General features: G+C 43.9%; 1 protein-coding gene across 10 annotated transcripts in view; it reads right to left on the bottom strand.

The window, feature by feature from the left end:
- The window catches only part of LOC106581329 (von Willebrand factor A domain-containing protein 5A), a 22812-nt gene continuing 1669 nt past the window's right edge, over positions 1-21143 (bottom strand). The window contains exons 2-20 of one of the 10 annotated variants that reach the window (XM_045703973.1): positions 14325-14375; positions 12333-12535; positions 11400-11622; positions 10877-11052; positions 10568-10682; positions 10177-10352; positions 9910-9998; positions 9608-9752; positions 8440-8519; positions 7883-7997; positions 7572-7730; positions 7253-7356; positions 6594-6812; positions 6276-6375; positions 6026-6172; positions 5824-5874; positions 5667-5684; positions 379-423; positions 1-158 (exon numbers count right to left, since the gene is read on the bottom strand). In XM_045703973.1, coding sequence (XP_045559929.1) covers positions 6125-6172; positions 6276-6375; positions 6594-6812; positions 7253-7356; positions 7572-7730; positions 7883-7997; positions 8440-8519; positions 9608-9752; positions 9910-9998; positions 10177-10352; positions 10568-10682; positions 10877-11052; positions 11400-11622; positions 12333-12535; positions 14325-14367 — 1995 coding nt within the window. In that variant the 5' untranslated portion in view covers positions 14368-14375 and the 3' untranslated portion in view covers positions 1-158; positions 379-423; positions 5667-5684; positions 5824-5874; positions 6026-6124. Of the gene's footprint in view, positions 159-378; positions 424-2354; positions 2428-5666; positions 5685-5823; positions 5875-6025; positions 6173-6275; positions 6376-6589; positions 6813-7192; positions 7357-7495; positions 7731-7882; positions 7998-8439; positions 8520-9607; positions 9753-9909; positions 9999-10176; positions 10353-10567; positions 10683-10876; positions 11053-11399; positions 11623-12332; positions 12536-14324; positions 14376-21143 lie in introns of those variants that run through there. The other 9 variants (XM_045703976.1, XM_045703975.1, XM_045703977.1 and 6 more) reach the window with 9 other exon arrangements.

Below are 21143 nucleotides of genomic sequence, written 5' to 3' on the forward strand. Positions count from 1 at the left end.
CTGTGCAGGCTTTGGCTTGGACACCTCCTCCTCAGTCTTCGCCAGCACCTCAGCCAACGCTGCCTCCAGGACCCAGGAACCAGAGGCCTTCTGAAGGGAGATCAGCTGGAGGAGAGGGTCCCTCACAGGCTTAGAGGTTGGGGCTGGAGAGTCAAAGTCTATTGGGATTGGACAACATAATTGAAATCGAAATGCTTCCATAATGTACATTAATACCTCAACCCGAACTCTAATCCTAACCTTTGCCGTTAAATCATTGTGCTGTGCTTGAGTAATAGTCACAATAAAAATAACAATGTAGGGAGCATCAAACACAGTAACAATTTGCAGGTATTTGGAATTAGGTTAACACAGACATTAACGCCTGTCCCAAATTACCTTCTTCATCACTGTCTTCGTCACATTCCAATACTTCACAAGCACCTGAAAAAAGTATATTCCCATTAACACAAGTCTATCAATAATTGATTAATTAAATAATCTAATTACAGTTTACTTCTATCAAAAATAAATCAATATTCATTATGTGATTCCAACACTTCTGTAAAAGCTATAAAATGTGTATTGTCGAGGGCTTCCGGTGACACAACTTAGGAAATGGCTGCCTGATTTTTTGTCCTGCACATCAGTTGGGTATTTTCCCCCTAAATTCAAGTATTTACTCTGAGCATTATAGTAACTTACTTTAAAATGGAAAAGGAGAAAGTAGGAAAATGTTGTGGAGCTTCAACAATAGTTTGTAACAAGACAGGAGAAGCTAAAATCGTAGACTAAACAGAGATGGCGCATGCTAGCGCAAATAAGCTAGCAGCAGCAAAAGTATCCCAATTGTGGGATGTAGATCAGTGTATTTGGGAAACAGACACATAGAACACTGCAGTCAAGGGTGCACTTGTACAGTCTTTGAAAAGCCATCATGCACTACAAGCAAACGTGACAGAACAACAATTTTCCACATAGTAGTAACATTAGACTTTATTCCGTGGCAGAGGGCACAGAAAAAGACTCGATGCCCACATTCGTGGAGGGTCTATTCAAATAAATACTTGAAGATGACACGGACCTGGGACTCGAGAGAGCACACCGAGTTCTGGCCTTAAAACCCCCCAGCTGTGTCCCACCAAAATCCATCGTTTTTTCCCGCGCAGCCTGGAAAAAACCAGTTAACTTCCAAGGCCAACGAGTATTCTTTGATCATGACTACATGGGAGAGATACTGAAAAGGAAGTAAGGAATACACCCCTATCAAGAAGGCACTAAAAGAGAAAGGGATTCACTTTTAAACACCATTCCCGGCAAAAAAAATGTAATGGCCCGATTACATACGAGCATGCAGACGAGGCGGCGGAGGACCTGAAGTCGAGGGCCATCTCAGTGAAGTATACCGCCTGGAGAAAGTAGTCTTCACCGGCGGAAAGACTCAAGCAAGTCACCTCGGCAAGAGGACGCTCACATTCGAGAGAGACTCAGGCATTTCCAGTGAGAAGATGTAAGACACTGAATTAGATTTAACGGACTTAATAGTTACCGCTAGCTGTTAGACATATTGGGTTGTTACGGTTGACATTGCAATAGGTAAATGTCTCCCCTATTTTTCCCCACTACTGAGCAAGGGCGAGTAGCCAAAAGTACGTGCCTTTATGGACACATTATGTATGGTCAAGTTAATAACATATCTATTAGCTAACAATGAATAGCACAGTGACAACAGGGTGACAGAAAGGCATATCATGGGGAGGATTCATGATATGCACGTATGACCTATATATTTTTCTCTTGTAATTAACCGATGTGTTTAAGTGACGAAAAGGGTGCCCTTTTTATTTTCGGTTCCAACAGGTGCGTCACGGATTTTGATATTTGAGTGAGGGGCCTTTCAAACTCCAGAGGCAAGAGACAGTCCACTGACACGGGAGTCCAAATAACAAAGTATTTTCCCACTCTGGTTTACTTTTTTAGTTCATTTTTAGGTTCATATTAATCAGGCTGTTATGGTGCACAGGTTTTTTGGTATATATCGATGCGTCATCGAGAATTTAAGGTCATCAGTCTCAATGTAAACGGATTGGGAGTGCCATCAAGAGAAGTAAGGTAATAGCAAAGAAGAAAACGGGAGAGAGTTGAAATACTATTCTGGTGGGAAACTTCCTTATCCCCTCCTCAACACGAGAACTCAAGAAAATGGGATATAGGAATACCTTTTTTTCTTCTTATAAAATGGGTAGAAGGGGCATTGGAATCTTGATCCCAAATTCAGTTAACTTTGAGTTTATATCAGACATAAAAGGGTAGATTTATATTTGTTAAATGTAAACTGGATAACAAGGAATGTACATGATTTAATGTATACGTGCCTCTGGGGAGTGACATGGTCTTGTACAGGAAGGTGTTTGATTTAATTGCCACAGAAACCTCTGGCACTCTTATCTGTGGAGGGAATTTTACCATGGATTTTAAACTCAAATTAGGACAGCACAAATCAAAATAGGAAAATGAGCCTGGTTGCTAAAAAGATCAATAGGATATTACAGGATTTAGGTCTCCTTCATGTATGGCGTGACATCCACATGTCTCAGATAGGGAATATGCTTTTTACTCAGCCCGCCACACTGAATACTCCAGTTTAGACAAAATTTTTATGTACAGTACAGAAAGGCACAAGCTTAAGGATTGTAGGATCGGTCAGAGCGACTTATCAGATCATAATGGAGTTTACCCAACTCTACACCTTGATAGCAAACCAATAAATACTGTATAGAGGCTTAAAACAAGCATGCTGAATGATGGAGACTCAGAAAACAACGAGCACAAAATAACATTTTCAAAATAAAAGACCCTAAAACAAAGAAGATTACATGCAAATTGGATGAAATATAGAATGCATTTGAATCATACTATAAAAATCTGTACAAGCAACCAGAGAAAGAGCTTTTTTTTTTTACTTACTTCATCTCCACTCAATTGGGACAGAGCAACATGATAGACTTACTTCAGAAATAACCACTTCAGAAATGAATAATGCAATATCTCATCTGAAAGCAAACAAATCTCCAGGCACTAATGGCTTCCCTTCAGAATGGGCAACGTTTGATGGGACAACAAATGATCGAAACGGTTACATATTATTAAAACATTCCCCAACCAGAAACCGTGGATTGATGGCAGCATTCGCGCAAAACTGAATGCCGAACCACTGCTTTGAATCAGGGCAAGGTGACCGGAAACATGACTGAATACAAACATTGTAGCTATTCCCTCCGCAAGGCAATCAAACAAGCTAAGCGTCAGTATAGAGACAAAATGGGGTCGCAATTCAACGGCTCAAACACGAGAGGTATGTGGCAGGGTCTACAGCCAATCACGGACTACAAAATACAAACCAGCCCCGTCGCGGATCACGATGTCTTGTGCCCAGACAGACTAAACAACTTCTTTGCTCGCTTAGAGGACAATACAGTACCACTGACACGGCCCGCTACCAAAACATGTGGGCTCTCCTTCACTGCAGCCAACGTGAGTAAAACATTTAAACGCGTTAACCCTCGAAAGGCTGAAGGCTCAGACGGCATCCCCGGCCGCGTCCTCAGAGCATGCGCAGACCAGCTGGCTGGTGTGTTTACGGACATATTCAATCAATCCTTATCCCAGTCTGCTGTTCCCACATGCTTCAAGAGGGCCACCATTGTTCCTGTTCCCAAGAAAGCTAAGGTAACTGAGCTAAATGACTACCGCCCTGTAGCACTCACTTCCGTCATCATGAAGTGCTTTGAGAGACTAGTCAAGGACCATATCACTTCCACCCTACCTGACACCCTAGACCCACTCCAATTTGCTTACCGCCCCAATAGGTCCACAGACGACGCAACCGCAATCACACTGCCCTAACCCATCTGGACAAGAGGAATACCTATGTAAGAATGCTGTTCATCGATTACAGCTCAGCAATTAACACCATAGTACCCTCCAAACTCGTCATTAAGCTCGAGACCCTGGGTCTTGACCCCGCCCTGTGCAACTGGTTCCTGGATTTCCTGACGGGCCGCCCCCAGGTGGTGAGGGTAGGTAACAACATCTCCACCCCGCTGATCCTCAACACTGGGTCCCCGCAAGGGTGCGTTCACAGCCCTCTCCTGTACTCCCTGTTCACCCACGACTGCGTGGCCATGCACGCCTCCAACTCAATCATCAAGTTTGCAGACGACACTACAGTGGTAGGCTTGATTACCAACAATGACGAGACAGCCTACAGGGAGGAGGTGAGGGCCCTCGGAGTGTGGTGTCAGGAAAATAACCTCACACTCAACGTCAACAAAACAAAGGAGATGATCGTGGACTTCAGGAAACAGCAGAGGGAGCAGCCCCCTATCCACATCGACGGAACAGTAGTGGAGAGGGTGGAAAGTTTTAAGTTCTTCGGTGTACACATCACGGACAAACTGAAATGGTCCACCCACACAGACAGCATGGTGAAGAAGGCGCAGCAGTTCCTCTTCAACCTCAGGAGGATGAAGAAATTCGGCTTGTCACCAAAAACACTCACAAACCTTTTACAGATGCACAATCGAGAGCATCCTGTCGGGCTGTATCACCGCCTGGTACAGCAGCTGCTCCGCCCATAACCGTAAGGCTCTCCAGAGGGTAGTGAGGTCTGCACAATGCATTACCGGGGGCAAACTACCTGCCCTCCAGGACACCTACACCACCCGATGTCACAGGAAGGCCAAAAAGATCATCAAGGACAACAACCACCCGAGCCACTGCCTGTTCACCCCGCTATCATCCAGAAGGTGAGGTCAGTACAGGTGCACCAAAGCTGGGACCGAGAGACTGAAAAACAGCTTCTATCTCAAGGCCATCAGACAGTTAAACAGCCATCACTAACATTGAGTGGCTGCTGCCAACATACTGACTCAAATCTAGCCACTTTAATAATGGAAAAATTGAGGTAATACATTTATCACTAGCCACTTTAAACAATGCCACTTTATATAATGTTTACATACCCTACATTACTCATCTCATATGTATATACTGTATGCTACACCATCTACTGCATCTTGCCATCTTGATGTAATTAAATGTATCACTAGCCACTTTAAACAATGCCACTTTATATAATGTTTACATACCCTACATTACTCATCTCATATGTATATACTGTATGCTACACCATCTACTGCATCTTGCCATCTTGATGTAATTAAATGTATCACTAGCCACTTTAAACAATGCCACTTTATATAATGTTTTCATACCCTACATTACTCATCTCATATGTATATACTGTACTCTATACCATCTACTGCATCTTGCCTATGCCGTTCGGCCATCACTCATTCATTTATTTGTATGTACATATTCTGATTCATTCCTTTACACTTGTGTGTATAAGGTAGTTGTGAAATTGTTAGATTACTTGTTAGATATTACTGCATGGTCGGAACTAGAAGCACAAGCATTTCGCTACACTCGCATTAACATCTGCTAACCATGTGTATGTGACAAATAAAATTTGATTTGATTTACTGGAACCTAATACCTCAACCGCACCATTATAATCGCCAGTGGCTAACTGGGTCACCCTGACCCTAATTATCGTGGTAAAATATTTGTGCTGTGAATAATACAGTCAAAATAAAATATAAAAAAGTTTGCAAATTACATACGTTGTTTAGAGAAGAATCCTACTTGCACCAGGACACAAGAAACCAGGAGGTAAAGGACAAAGAGCAGTATTAGTAACTTCCTCAATCATTCAACACGAATCACACAAATTAAAATGTATTTCTTTTTTTAAACTTAACAAGGGTAGTTTAAACGTACCCTTCACCCTAGAGGCGAGCGAACCTTTGGCCTTCTTCTTAGCAGACATACCTTAATACAAATGAACAGTGATTGTATTAACAGGGTTTAGAATTAGTATGTTTATTATAAACTCATAAGTGATACTTATGCATAATTGAAATATGGTAATGTCCTCGAATCATGCAAATTTGTTTCTAAACTAAATAGACTTGGTGCTTACTGTTTCTTTTTCGCATCTTACGCTTATTCTTTGTGCCGACCTCAAACTCTGACGTAGAGCACATAAGCTGATCAGCTTGGTCATCGAGTTCAGATAGTTTCATATCGCGCTCAAGTACCTTACCCACACTACTGCTAAAATCCCAATCTGCACAAAACATGAACACAAGATCCAGTGGTTAGATTTCCACCCACAAAAACAATGGTATTACTTTAAAGAATAAATCAGTCAATTCAATTTGCATAAGTACCTTGTATTGTTTGTTCAAATGAAATGAATCCGCAACAGTAACAATGTAACAGTGGCAAAGTAGCACAAACCTGTCAGTGAACATCCCCTTAGATTCAACACTGAGAAAGAAGGGAAAAACACAGGTCACTTGGTTACAAACATGAAGGTACAAGCACAGAACACAATGACTAAACAATGAGGATTCCGTCTTACACGTGCAGAGGGCACAGTTTGAGACACTTCAGCTCGCGGTTACCATTTATTTAGCGCTGTTTACATATCTGCATAAAATAACTTCCTTGCACAGCCTCTCCCCGTCACACAAACACTCACTCACTCGGTGTGGGCGACTTGTCTGCGTAGCAGCTGTCCTTGCAGGGCCTCTCCATCTCCTTTGTGGACAGCGATGAAGGCAGTAAAGGCACTGCTCACTCCTGATTGGATGCTGAGCTCTATCACCTTCTCTTTCACTCCCTCCTTCTCCCCATCCTGCTCTCTCTCTTCCACCTCCAGGGATTGGATCAGGGTTCGAGCCCCCAGCCTGTGGACGGTCATTCTAGAGAGGAGGGATAGAGAGAAGAAGTAGAGGAAAGAGAGAGAGAGATAAGCGATAGATGTTGGAGTGGAGGGATAGAGAGATTAAGACAGTGGAGTGGGGGAGAGGAGGGATAGAGAGATTAAGACGGTGGAGTGGGGGAGAGGAGGGATAGAGAGATTAAGACAGTGGAGTGGGGGAGAGGAGGGATCGAGAGATTAAGACGGTGGAGTGGGGGAGAGGAGGGATCGAGAGATTAAGACGGTGCAGTGGGGGAAATGAGGGTCGATGATAAGATGGGGGTACCCACAGTACTATTTATATCAAATCATACTACATAGCTGAAATGCATTAGGAGTGCTGGCACAGTTTCTGTTAATGGAGCATCATGGCAGTCTTGCCTGTAAATAGTGGCACATTCCCTTAATGCATCTGACCAAGGCCTGCAGTGTTGTTTTTACCCAGTGTCCTCTGCAGGCTTAAGAATGAAGCTCAGCTGGTTCTCAACAGGCTGCTTGGCCAGGCTGTACTTCACTGTCACCGAGCCCTCTGTGTCCCCTGAGCTCTGAGCGGGGGAGAGAATGAGAGAGAGCGAGAAAGAGACAGACAGAACGAGAGAAAGAAAAAAAGGAAATACAGGGTTGAGTGAAACACGTGGACCGTGACCCAAAAAATGTTGTCTTGCAAATAAGTTATGACCTTACCAGTGTCATTTCAACATTGACATACTGTATGTTAAACAGTATTAACATTCATAACAGTAGAAGGCAGAGCCCTCACCTCCCCAGTGAGCTGGGCATACAGAAGTGCCCTTTGACCCTGGAAGAGCACTCTGATTGGTGGAGACAGAGGGGTGACAGACACCTCCTTTGGGACATTCCATTTGACTGAGATGTCCACCACAGCTGGCTGCAGGGCAAACCGGAGAGACTGCATCGCCTGAGGGAGGAGTGTGAAGGAGGAAGGAGAGTGGTAAAAAATGTCATTAAAAAAGGAACGAGAAAAAGCAAGAGAGTAAGGGAGGTGATGAAAATGTTTGTAACCAATACAGCCGTCACTTTACACATGCACACACATTGATAAGCTCTTACTTTGGGCTGCATCCTGTCCTGTCCTGTGATAAACTGTGCGTGCCCTGTGGCCTGCTGGGCCACCCCAGAAATGAGAGCAGTGCTGGCCCCCTCCCCGATCCCAAAGGAGAAACACCTGACAGGGACACACCCAGGAAACACTATTATTTTTGTTATCAAATACCAAAATAAGTCTATCAACCAAATCCATATCACTTGTGTAATTTTCTTGTCCTCGTGGGGTGACTGAAAACACATAACTGTACAGGAAGAATCATCAATATGAAGGCTTTTGTTCTCACAGGGGTGAAAAACCCCTAACCTACAGAACTCTCCCACACTGCTGCTCACAGACAGGTTGGGTAGGTTTACTTTAGATTGGGTTTTACAATTCATCTTTTGAGTCAAAAAGACCAGTGGTTAGAGCTTTACTTTCCAGACAGGTGCAATGGGTTCTGTAACAAACTCTCTATTAAAACCAGTTAGTCGAATTCTTTCAGGTGGGAGGTGACAGAGCTAGCTGTGGGATCTCTGCCCCAACTAGGTAATGATAGGGGAAACAGTGCTTGTGGGCCCACCTGTGAGAACCAGCGTTCGTCTTCACCAGATCCAGGACTTCCTTGGTGTTCCCCACCTCACCGTCAGTGAACAGGAAGAGCTGTGGAGGACAGAGCGGGTATGTTGATCATGTGTCAACGTTAAATAATGTACGTGCAGCACTGAAGTATACTGAGTATGTTTCCTTAGTAACCAAAAACACAAGTCTATTTGCTGTCCCAGTAAGCCAGGCGTATTACTGTAAATACCACACTCAAAATACAGAGTAAAACCCTAGCAAACAGTGTAACTAAACATGCCCAAAGCCCAAGAGGGAATTTCCTCATGGTCTAAGACATTGGTTGCTCCCATGGGAGACCAGGATTCATATCCTGCGTGTTACACATGGAAAGGTGGGAGGAGTTTCAGGTGTTTCAGGAGGAACCTGTATGAATCACAGTGTGTAAGGTATATAGAAGGCCAATGAGTGAGATGATTAGAAAAAAATATTAAAATGATGATTCAATAACGGACAGATTTTTGTTGACCACTCAGATAGTTGAGACACTAAAAAAACAAACCTAGTCAAACATGGTCCAGTGGTTCCTTTGGCGTCATCAAACATACATGACATCATCTATATTTTGGGAAACAGTCGTTATACATTGCGTCATCTATACACGTATGCATAAACAAAGCTAAGTAAAGTAGATAAAAGGACATGCAGGAACTTGTAAAGAAATGTCTGTTGGAGGATACGGTGGCAGGCTTTAGCAGAGGCATTTACATTATTGTTACCTGATAACATTGCACACAATTTATTATTTTCATCTAGATCATTTTAACTATCATTTTGGCTGGACAGCTGACGAAAAACATCATCCCTAATGTCATTGTGACACCCACAGTAAAGCAACGCATGAGGTTCTGTTTCAATGGAAGCATCGTTACAGAAAGTACAGACATTTCTCTATGGGAGTGTTTGTGTGTATATTGTTATTATTTTTATTATTATTTAACTAGGCAAGTCAGATAAGAACAAATTCTTATGTACAATGATGGCCTACCCCGGCCAAACACTAATCCGGAGAAAGCTGGGCAAATTGAACCAGGGTCTGTAGTGACGCCTCTAGCACTGAGATGCAGTACCTTAGACCGCTGCGCCACTCGGTCTAAGGCACTGTAAGGTATGTAAGGTGTATTAGCTACCTGTCTGGGCTGGTCGGGAAGGCAGGGCTGGCTGTAGATGTGTTTTAAAGGCTGGAGGATCTCTGTACCTCCCATGTCAGCCCTCATTTCTTTCACCTTCTGCAGAGCCTCATCCAAAGTCTTCTGGCTGTACTCCACACTCTTTCTGACATCCAGATAGATATACACACACAAGGTCAAAGGGTCATCACCACAACATATTACAGACCCAAGCCATGGACATTTGAATCCTTTCCCTACCTGCTGCAAATTATTCGATGTAAACATGATTTAAACAGGGGTTGGAAGGAGAAAACACTCACGAAAAGAAGGACTCATAACTGGACCCAAAGCCAATGATGTTGAAGTAGCAGCCCATGGGCAGGCTTTTCAGCAAGAGCAGCAGAGTATCCTGCAAGAGAGAAGTCCAACAAGTGTCTTTACTCTTCAATAAACCTTATAGGACAGTCTTAAAGAACTAGTACAGAGTAACCACAGTGTACTGGATTTAACTCCAAACTACCTCGTGGTGAATCCTGTGCAGATTGAGCTGTTCATTCACTAGAATAGGGTTGTGTGTGTGTGTGTACCCTGGCACTGCCAATACGGTCCTGTGACCCAGACCCAAGGTGCATGGGGCATTCCATGCTGCCAGAGCGATCCACTACGAACAGGAACTCCCCGTGTGAGGTCATAGATGACATCACATCCTTGGGGAACTCTGGGTACAAGCTCAGCATGACCACTGGGTCACCCATCAGAGAGCCTGGGGGAGAGAGAGAGAGAGAGAAAGCGTGAGGGCAAGAGAAAGAGAACGAGAGAAAGAACGAGAGAAATAAATAAGTCTCCAACAGTCTTTCTCCTTCTCTCCTTCAGTCTCACCATGTCCCTCTCTGTAAACATGGATGAAGGTAGCAGACTAGACTACTCATTGATCTCATATCCACCAATCTACAACAGAGTACACCCACCCCCCCTCACCTGGCTTGGCAGAAGCCTGTGCTGCCTCTACTATAGCAGTAGGCTGATGGGTGTCTTGGTAATACAACAACAGCTCAACGTCCCGGTCAAACTGATGACCTGCAGCCAGACTGACCTGCAGTTAGAACAACATTCAAATGAAGGCAGAGCAGTCAGAGAGGGAATTGAACAACTATGAAGGATTCTGATGGTTATTGGTGCTAGTGGGAGTGCAAGCACACAGACATACACACGCACACAGCGTACACATTCATACGTACGTAAAGCAACACACTTACACATACATATGAACACACAGACACACAGTACCGTGGCTTGGGTTTTCTCTGTGTTGAGGTAGTTGAGTGGGTCCAGGGGACAGTTGGACTCTACTCTAGAGATGGGATGAGGGGACGACACATGGGCACTGAGGGACAGACTGTAGGGCACAGAACCAGCGGGCACCGAGGACACCTGGGCACTGCCACCACTACCACTGTCTGACCCTTAGAGAGAGATGGGTGAGGGAGAGAGAGAGGAAGAGAGAGGGGAGAGAGAGACGCACAGATTAGAATGTTTTTGTTCCAGCCCAGCACTAACACTCCTTTCATCTCATCAACAACTCACCAAGACCTTGATAAATTCAATAATGATTAATTCATTAAAACGGGACTGTAAATAAAGCCTGCACCCTCCCCTGTGGGTCTTCAATAGCAGGACTGAAGACCACTGCCCTATGGGACCAGGTACTGGTTCCTAGTCACACTGCTGCCCACAACGTTTTTACTTTGTTTTGCACTGCCCTATGATGTTTTAGTGGTTTGTGTCTCTATACAGGGGCCCATGTTCTTACCCTGGGGTTGGTAGCGGGGGTTGAGCACGGCGGGCAGGCAGAGCCTCAGGCCGTCGTCAGCCTGTACAGCCAGCTCTGTCACATAGTCCAGGCTGACAGAGGCCTTCTCCCCTGGAGGCAGACTACCCACACTCAGCTTGAACACGTCCGGGCTCTCATCACTCTCCTCCAATAGGAAGGCCTGCTGTCCAGAGCTCAATGCGTCATCATACTGCTCCTGTGCCTGAGGAGGGACAGAGGAACACACAGTATAGTACAGTAGCATACATCCAGGGGAAGGTTGTGTCTGACTGACACTAGTCAGGTCAATGGGGTTTGACAGAGTCGCTTTGACAAAGCAGTAGGTTGGGAACCAGTTTTACAGGGTCAAAGTCGAATACTGAGAGCAGAGAGCTGTCAACAAACATCTGAATAACTTTTGAAGCCCTGTAGGTCATAGACTGCTGGTTAAACATAAAGTGATAATTATAAGCAATGGATTGGATGTATATCGAGCCTTTCTACCAACTGAGGTACCAAAAGCACTTTACAGAGTAAGGGGGAAACTCATCTCATCCACCATCAATGTGTGGTACCCACCTGGGTGATGCACAGCAACCATTTTGTACCAGAACGCTCACCACACACAAGATCCCATGGTGGAGAGGCGAGGAGTGATATTTGCCAATTAGAAATGAAGGGATTATTAGGTTGCCATGATGGAAATGGGGCCAGGTTAGCTGGCCGGTAACATTTTACACCAAGTTTCTCTTAAAACTGTGTAGTAACGCTCTACACTAGTAACAACACTTGTACTAACATGTTATTGATTGATATTAATGTGAAATTAACCCAAATCCTGCAATAAATTATACTTTTGTAGATCTCAGAAAATGTCATAACAAATGTCTATAGTTGCATTTGTCTCATTATTGACTTGTCATCTCTCCTCACCTTCTGTTTCTCCTGAACCTCAGCCACCACCTCAGTCTGTCCTATCTTTGCGCTGAACCTGCAGACAGCAGCCTCTCCCGGCAGAGGGAAAACAAAGATGGCCTCCAGAGGGCTCTGCTCCTGGTTCTCATACTGCAGAGTGGAGCTCACGGTGGCCACATGCCCCTGCACACTCACTTCCACAGCAATACTCTTCAGAGGCACTGAGAGAGGTAGGGATGGATGGAGCAACAGATTTTATTTAGTGAAAAGCAATATACAGTTGAAGTCAGAAGTTTACATACACCTTAGCCAAATACATTTAAACTCAGTTTTTCACAATTCCTGACATTTAATCCTAGTAAAAATTCCCTGTCTTAGGTCAGTTAGGATCACCACTTCATTTTAAGAATATGAAATGTCCGAATAATAGTAGAGAGAATGATTTATTTCAGCTTTTATTTCCTTCATCACATTCCCAGTGGGTCAGAAGTTTACATACACTCAATTAGTATTTGGTAGCATTGCCTTTAAATTGTTTAACTTGGGTCAATCTTTTCGGGTAGCCTTCCACAAGCTCCCACAATAAGTTGGGTGAATTTTGGCTCATTCCTCCTGACAGAGCTGGTGTAACTGAGTCAGGTTTGTAGGCCTCCTTGCTCGCACATGCTTTTTCAGTTCTCCCCACAATTTTTCTATAGGATTGAGGTCAGGGCTTTGTGATGGCCAATACCTTGACTTTGTTGTCCTTAAGCCATCTTGCCACAACTTTGGAAGTATGCTTGGGGTCATTGTCCATTTGGAAGACCCATTTGCGACCAAGCTTTAACTTCCTGACTGATGTCTTGAGATGTTGCTTCAATATAACCACATAATTTTCCTGCCTCATGATGCCATCTATTTTGTGAAGTGCACCAGACCCTCCTGCAGCAAAGCACCCCCACAACATGATGCTGTCACCGCTGTGCTTCACGGTTAGGATAGTGTTCTCCAGCTTGCAAGCATCCCCCTTTTTCCTCCAAACATAACGATGGTCATTATGGCCAAACAGTTCTATTTTTGTTTCATCAGACCAGAGGACATCTCTCCACAAAGTACGATATTTGTCCCCATGTGCAGTTGCAAAACGTATTCTGGCTTTTTTTAAATGGCGGTTTTGGAGCAGTGGCTTCTTCCTTGCTGAGCTGCCTTTCAGGTTATGTCGATATAGGACTCATTTTACTGTGGATATAGATACTTTTGTACCTGTTTCCTCCAGCATCTTCACAAGGTCCTTTGCTGTTGTTCTGGGATTGATTTGCGCTTTGACACCAAAGTACGTTTCATCTCTAGGAGACAGAACGTGTCTCCTTCCTGAGTGGTGTGACGGCTGCGTGGTCCCATGGTATTCATACTTGCGTACTATTGCTTGTACGGATGAACGTGGTACCCTCAGGCATTTGGACATTTCTCCCAAGGATGAACCAGACTTGTGGAGGTCTACAGTTTATTTTCTGAGGTCTTGGCTGATTTCTTTTAGATTTTCCCATGATGTCAAGCAAAGAGGCACTGAGTTTGAAGGTAGGCCTTGAAATCCATCCACAGGTACACCTCCAATTGACTCAAATGATGTCAATTAGCCTATCAGAAGCTTCTAAAGCCATGACATCATTTGCTGGAATTTTCCAAGCTGTTTAAAGGCACAGTCAACTTAGTGTATGTAAACTTCTGGCCCACTGGAATTGTGATACAGTGAATTATAAGTGAAATAATCTGTCTGTGAACAATTGTTGGAAAAATGACTTGTGTCATGCACAAAGTAGATGTCCTAACTGACTTTCCAAAACTATAGTTTTGGTAACAAGAAATTTGTGGCCTGTTTGATAAACGAGTTTTAATAACTCCAACCTAAGTGTATGTAAACTTCCGACATCAACTGTAAATGTGGTGAAATGTTCTGAAGTATTTATTTCATAAAAAAGGAAAAGAAATAGACAACGGAAGTAAACTATCATGTCTACTTCCAAACCGTACCTTGTTCATTCTTGACAGTTACCAATCCACAGCAGTTCACCATTTTGGCTCCTGCATGGAGAAGTCAGGTGTCATATCATTGTCCTGGTACCGGCCTGTTACTTTAATGAAGTTAATTGCCATGCAACAGTGAACAGTTAATCGTAATATGCCAAGTGTCTATGATAAATTGTTTTATAAAGGCAGCCACAGAATGCAACTACTGACAGTAGAATGAGAGTAATTGGCAGGTTCATCTAACCATGTTGGCAGGGCTCTACAACAAATGTTCCCTCTAATTTTTTGGGGCACTGAGCAAATTTCAAGTCCGCTGAATGCAAACTTGAACATTGTGAAAATTCTGTGTAACTTCCAGCTGGCGTTTAATTGTGAACACTGAGGCTGTACCCGCTTTAAGATACAGTTTCAACAGTGGCCAAGTAGGCTACTGTGGCTATTTGATCATTATGTAGGTCTACCAGAGTGGGCTACCATCAAAAACAATGGAGAAAATGTATCCCATAACATTTTAACATGGACATAGCTGTTTTATCATTCGGTCTACAGTAGCAGCCAATGAGTGGTGTTCAATGTAGGCTTCATTCCATGAGACTTTTTTAAAAAAACATGCAGAGCTTGACATTAACCGGTTTATCCAGTTGTCCTTCAGACAAGGAGGTGACAAAAAAATGTTGTGTTGTTTCGATGCAAGAAGCCACTTTTCAAAATAAAATGCATTATTATTCACAAACCATTATTACAGAGAATCAGACAAATTATGCTAACCGCTGCCTATTGGCTACTTAGCGTATTCAAGCCTGTCTCAAAGTACAACACAAACAATGTACATGGTTTGTGCTTTTGCAGGAAGCAATCACTCCCTATTGCTGACTACAAATTATCTATAACTGGGCTAATAACTCACTAACTAGAAAAGAATATGAACAAAATGTGCACACGTGGCTACATGCAGCTCTCGCTTTGATCTCCAATCAAGCGCATCTACTCAAGACCACAGCTGTAAACACAGTCCAGTTCAAAGTAAATGGCACAGATCCAAATATGGCAATGGTCTATTTGCATATAGGCCTACTGCAGCTCTGATTAGTTATGCCGCACCGTTCGGTGTAAAGTATGGGCTCAGTCGTGCGCAATAAAATCCTACTCTAATGAATTCTTCATATGACAATCTCTTGCGTAGTTCGTTTTGTTATGTTGAAATGATAGTGGTAATATTGTGTTGATTCAATCACAATTGACACAGTAAAGGGAAACGTTGATAGTGTTAACGAACAGGGAAAACTCTAGAAAGTTGAGTGAAGTTCAGTCTTGTGGTTCTATACATGGGATGATGTACAGTACCAGTCAAAAGTTTGGACACACCTACTCATTCAAGGGTTTTCCTTTATTTTTACTATTTTCTACATTGTAGAATAATAGTGAAGACATCAAAAACGATGATATAGCACACATGAAATCATGTAGTAACAAAAAAGTGTTCAACAAATAAAAATACATTTTATATTTTAGATGGTTAAAGTAGCCACCCTTTGCCTTGACAGCTTTCCACACTCTTGGCATTCTCTCAACCAGCTTCACCTGGAATGCTTTTTCAACAGTCTTAAAGGATTTCCCACATATGCTTAGCACTTGTTGGTTGCTTTTCCTTCACTCTGCAGTCCAACTCATGCGAAACCATCTCAAATTGGGTTGAGGTTAGGTGATTGAGGAGGCCAGGTCATCTGATGAAGCACTTCATCGCTCTCCTTCTTGGTCAAATAGCCCTTACACAGCCTGGAGTTGTGTTGGGTCAATGTCCTGTTGAAAAACAAATTATACTCCCACTAAGCGCAAACGAGATGGGATGGCATATCACTGCAGAATGCTGTGGCAGCCATGCTGGTTAAGTGCGCCTTCAACTCTAAATGAATCACAGACAGTGTCACCAGCAAAGCACCCCCACACCATCACACCTCCTCCTCCATGATTCACGGTGGGAACCACACATGCGGAGATAATCTGTTCACCTACTCGTCTCACAAAGACATGGCGGTTGGAACCAAAAATATCCAATTTGGATTCGTCAGACCATAAGACAGATTCCCACCGGTCGAATGTCCATTGATCGTGTTTCTTGGCCCAAGCAAGTCTCTTCTTCTTATTGGTGTCCTCAAGTAGTGGTTTCTTTGCAGTAATTTGACCATGAAGGCCTGATTCGTGCAGTCTCCTCTGAACAGTTGATGTTGAGATGCATCTGTTACTTGTACTCTGTGAAGCATTTATTTGATTTCCAGGTGCTGGTTGAGAGAATGCCAAGCTTGTGCAAAGCTGTCATCAAGGAAAAGGGTGGCTACTTTGAAGAGTCTCAAATATAAAATATAGTTTGATTTGTTTAACACTTTTGGTTACTACACGATTATTTCATAGTTTTGATGGTCTTCACTTTTATTCTACAATGTAGAAAATAGTAAAAATAAAAGACAAACCCTTGAATGAGCAGGTGTCCAAACTTTTGACAGGTACTTTATATCTTCTGCGCACTACTACGCACTTTAGAGGGAACATTTCTCTACACCAACTTTTTCAGTTGTTGCACAAAGCACATGATTTGGTCTCACTTTTTTAAATTGATAATGACCTGGCCTGTGTCCCATAATGAGCCTGAATTCCATATAGAACCTGACTAATAATGACAAGCCATCTTTTAAATTAGCATGCCCTTGTGCCCGAGTAAAGATGTGACAGGAACGCGAATGACGGGTGGATCATTTCAATAGCAGGTGATTTGATCTTTCATGTGTGGGCTGAGCAAGTAGCCACAATGAAGGGTTTACACAGACATTCCCAAGACAATTTTAAAGGACTTTTTCAAATACTTAATTGTAATTTTCAAGGACCTACATTTAAAAATGTAACTATTTTAATAGCCAATAGAATTCTAAATATTTTTTAAGTAATATATATATACACACAGACAGGATAACATGTTTTAACAGGCCTACCCAATGGCATTATGAATTGACATTCAGATGATTACTTTTTACATTCTAAATATGTCAGAATAATGTGGGCATTGACTGACTAAATAGAGAGCATGCGGCTGTAAAATAGGGACCTTGTAGCAGTCATAAGGACAAATATTATGCAGTAGTCAGGCAGATAGAGGTGCAAATGAATATTGGATTTATTTACACAGCGCTGATGATGACGTGAAACATGTACAATTCAATTATATTTACAAACTACTGACTTTAAAATGTGAGCATTCAAAAAGAAAATGGCCTCAAAAGGAAAAAAATAAATAAAAAACTGTTCTAACCATACAAGGCACATGTGGGTTCTCCTAGGCTCAAATGCAGCCTCCCCATGGAGTTATCAACATTTACATTGAAGTCATTTAGCAGACGCTCTTATCCAGAGCGACTTACAAATTGGTGCATTCACCTTATGATATCCAGTGGAACAACCACTTTACAATAGTGCATCTAAATCTTTAAAGGGGAGGGGGGGGGGGTTAGAAGGATTACTTTATACTATCCTAGGTATTCCTTAAAGAGGTGAGGTTTCAGGTGTCTCCGGAAGGTGGTGATTGACTCCGCTGTCCTGGCGTCGTGAGGGAGCTTGTTCCACCATAGGGGTGCCAGGACAGCGAACAGTTTTGACTGGGCTGAGCGGGAACTGTGCTTCCTCAGAGGTAGGGGGGCCAGCAGGCCAGAGGTGGATGAACGCAGTGCCCTTGTTTGGGTGTAGGGCCTGATCAGAGCCTGAAGGTATGGAGGTGCCGTTCCCTTCACAGCTCCGTAGGCAATCACCATGGTCTTGTAGCGGATGCGAGCTTCAACTGGAAGCCAGTGGAAAGAGCGGAGGAGCGGGGTGACGTGAGAGAACTTGGGAAGGTTGAACACCAGACGGGCTGCGGCGTTCTGGATGAGTTGTAGGGGTTTAATGGCACAGGCAGGGAGCCCAGCCAACAGCGAGTTGCAGTAATCCAGACGGGAGATGACAAGTGCCTGGATTAGGACCTGCGCCGCTTCCTGTGTGAGGCAGGGTCGTACTCTGCGAATGTTGTAGAGCATGAACCTACAGGATCGGGTCACCGCCTTGATGTTGGTGGAGAACGACAGGGTGTTGTCCAAGGTCACGCCAAGGTTCTTAGCACTCTGGGAGGAGGACACAATGGAGTTGTCAACCGTGATGGCGAGATCATGGAACGGGCAGTCCTTCCCCGGGAGGAAAAGCAGCTCCGTCTTGCCGAGGTTCAGCTTGAGGTGGTGATCCGTCATCCACACTGATATGTCTGCCAGACATGCAGAGATGCGATTCGCCACCTGGTTATCAGAAGGGGGAAAGGAGAAGATTAATTGTGTGTCGTCTGCATAGCAATGATAGGAGAGACAATGTGAGGATATGACAGAGCCAAGTGACTTGGTGTATAGCGAGAATAGGAGAGGGCCTAGAACAGAGCCCTGGGGGACACCAGTGGTGAGAGCACGTGGTGCGGAGACAGATTCTCGCCACGCCACCTGGTAGGAGCGACCTGTCAGGTGGGACGCAATCTAAGCGTGGGCTGCGCTGGAGATGCCCAACTCGGAGAGGGTGGAGAGGAGGATCTGGTGGTTCACAGTATCAAAGGCAGCAGATAGGTCTAGAAGGATGAGAGCAGAGGAGAGAGAGTTAGCTTTAGCAGTGCGGAGAGCCTCCGTGACACAGAGAAGAGCAGTCTCAGTTGAATGACCAGTCTTGAAACCTGACTGATTTGGATCAAGAAGGTAATTCTGAGAGAGATAGCAAGAAAGCTGGCCAAGGACGGCACGTTCAAGAGTTGGAGAGAAAAGAAAGAAGGTATACTGGTCTGTAGTCGTTGACATCGGAGGGATCAAGTGTAGGTTTTTTCAGAAGGGGTGCAACTCTCGCTCTCTTGAAGACGGAAGGGACGTAGCCAGCGGTCAAGGATGAGTTGATGAGCGAGGTGAGGTAAAGGAGAAGGTCTCCAGAAATGGTCTGGAGAAGAGAGGAGGGGATAGGGTCAAGCGGGCAGGTTGTTGGGCGGCCGGCCGTCACAAGACGCGAGATTTCATCTGGAGAGAGAGGGGAGAAAGAGGTCAAAGCACAGGGTAGGGCAGTGTGAGCAGGACCAGCGGTGTCGTTTGACTTAACAAACGAGGATCGGATGTCGTCGACCTTCTTTTCAAAATGGTTGACGAAGTCATCCGCAGAGAGGGAGGAGGGAGGAGAAGGTGGCAAAGAGCTTCCTAGGGTTAGAGGCAGATGCTGGCTTTAGAAAGTGGCTTTAGCAGCAGAAACAGAAGAGGAAAATGTAGAGAGGAGGGAGTGAAAGGATGCCAGGTCCGCAGGGAGGCGAGTTTCTCCATTTCCGCTCGGCTGCCCGGAACGTGAACATCCCAAAACAGGCACTTCTAAAGAATAGGTGTGGCCAGATCTTGGCGCGCAGGCCAGGTGTATCTATACATGCTCAAGCACGCACGTTCACAGATTAAACATGACGGAGAAACCAGACACATGATCTCCAAAATTGACACAATCACCATTGCAATGCACACTGCCCTTACCCACCTGGACAAAAGGAATACATATGTGAGGATGCTGTTCATCGACTACAGCTCGGCCTTCAATACCAGAGTGCCCTATAAGCTCATTACAAAGCTGACAGCCCTGGGTCTGAACTGGGTCCTGGACTTCCTGACAGGTCGTCGCCCCCCCCAGGCGGTGAATATAGGCAACATTACCTCCTTGACATTGATTCTCAACACGGGGGACACAAGGGTGCGTCCTCAGTCCCCTCCAATATTCCCTGTGTACCCACGACTGCGTGCCTAAAATAGTTCCAATTCCATTGTCAACACGACAGTAGTAGGCCTGATTACTAATCAACTACATGACAGACTACAGGGAGGAGGTAGGCACTCTGATGGCGTGGCGCCATGTAAACAACCTCTCCTTCAACATTAGCAAAATAAAGCAGTTGATTGTGGACTTCAGGAGGAACCAGACTGGACAAGACTTCATCCTCATCAACAGGGGTGACATGGAGACCGGCGAGGCGCTTGTATGGAAAACCAAGTTGACCGCGAGGCGCTTGTATGGAAAACCAAGTTGAACCAAACATTTGATGTCTTACTCATAATAACCGCACACGGTTTTACCTCAACAAGTACAACAGACTAGCGCAACACCCTTCAATTGAAACAGTGGGAAACAAAATGAAAGCGGCAACATCTATCATATAAACTGATCTGAAATGAAATCACAGAATAATTATATTGGAGCAGTAGAACTTCTAAATCTGCTACCATAACTTCAATTACTTTTCAAGGCCAAAATATCATTTAAGGTAGGCTTATTCCGTTGACTGAATTTGGCATTGCAAATATTCAACCAACACTTTATAACACTTTCAACGCCACTCAACAACCAAACGTTTGAAAGCTGTGCATTCTCTATTCAAGAGAGACTATTGCAGGGTTCCCTAACTTCAATTTTCATTTTTTTATATATTTTTAATTGTTGGAAATAAAACTGTGAAAACAGCAGGAAATGAGCTCCAAGTGATTTTAATTTTGGACATCCCAAGTATTCTCACGCATAATAGAGAAACCCAAGTGATTGTACTCAAATGTATGCAAGGTTTCAAATGATTGTTTTAGTGAAATATATCTGTTTGGGATTGGTGCAGTCAATATGCAATCTTCAAATGATTTGTAATTATGTTACGGTCCACGACCATCTGCTCAAGAAAAATATCAGCCGTGGCTGAATGTAGTTGATGATCTCTGATTTATATGTGTGCAGCGCACTTGTGATTAATAATCGGGAATCCAT

Source organism: Salmo salar, chromosome ssa20 (genome assembly GCF_905237065.1).
Source record: "Salmo salar chromosome ssa20, Ssal_v3.1, whole genome shotgun sequence".
NCBI classification, from domain to species: domain Eukaryota; kingdom Metazoa; phylum Chordata; class Actinopteri; order Salmoniformes; family Salmonidae; genus Salmo; species Salmo salar.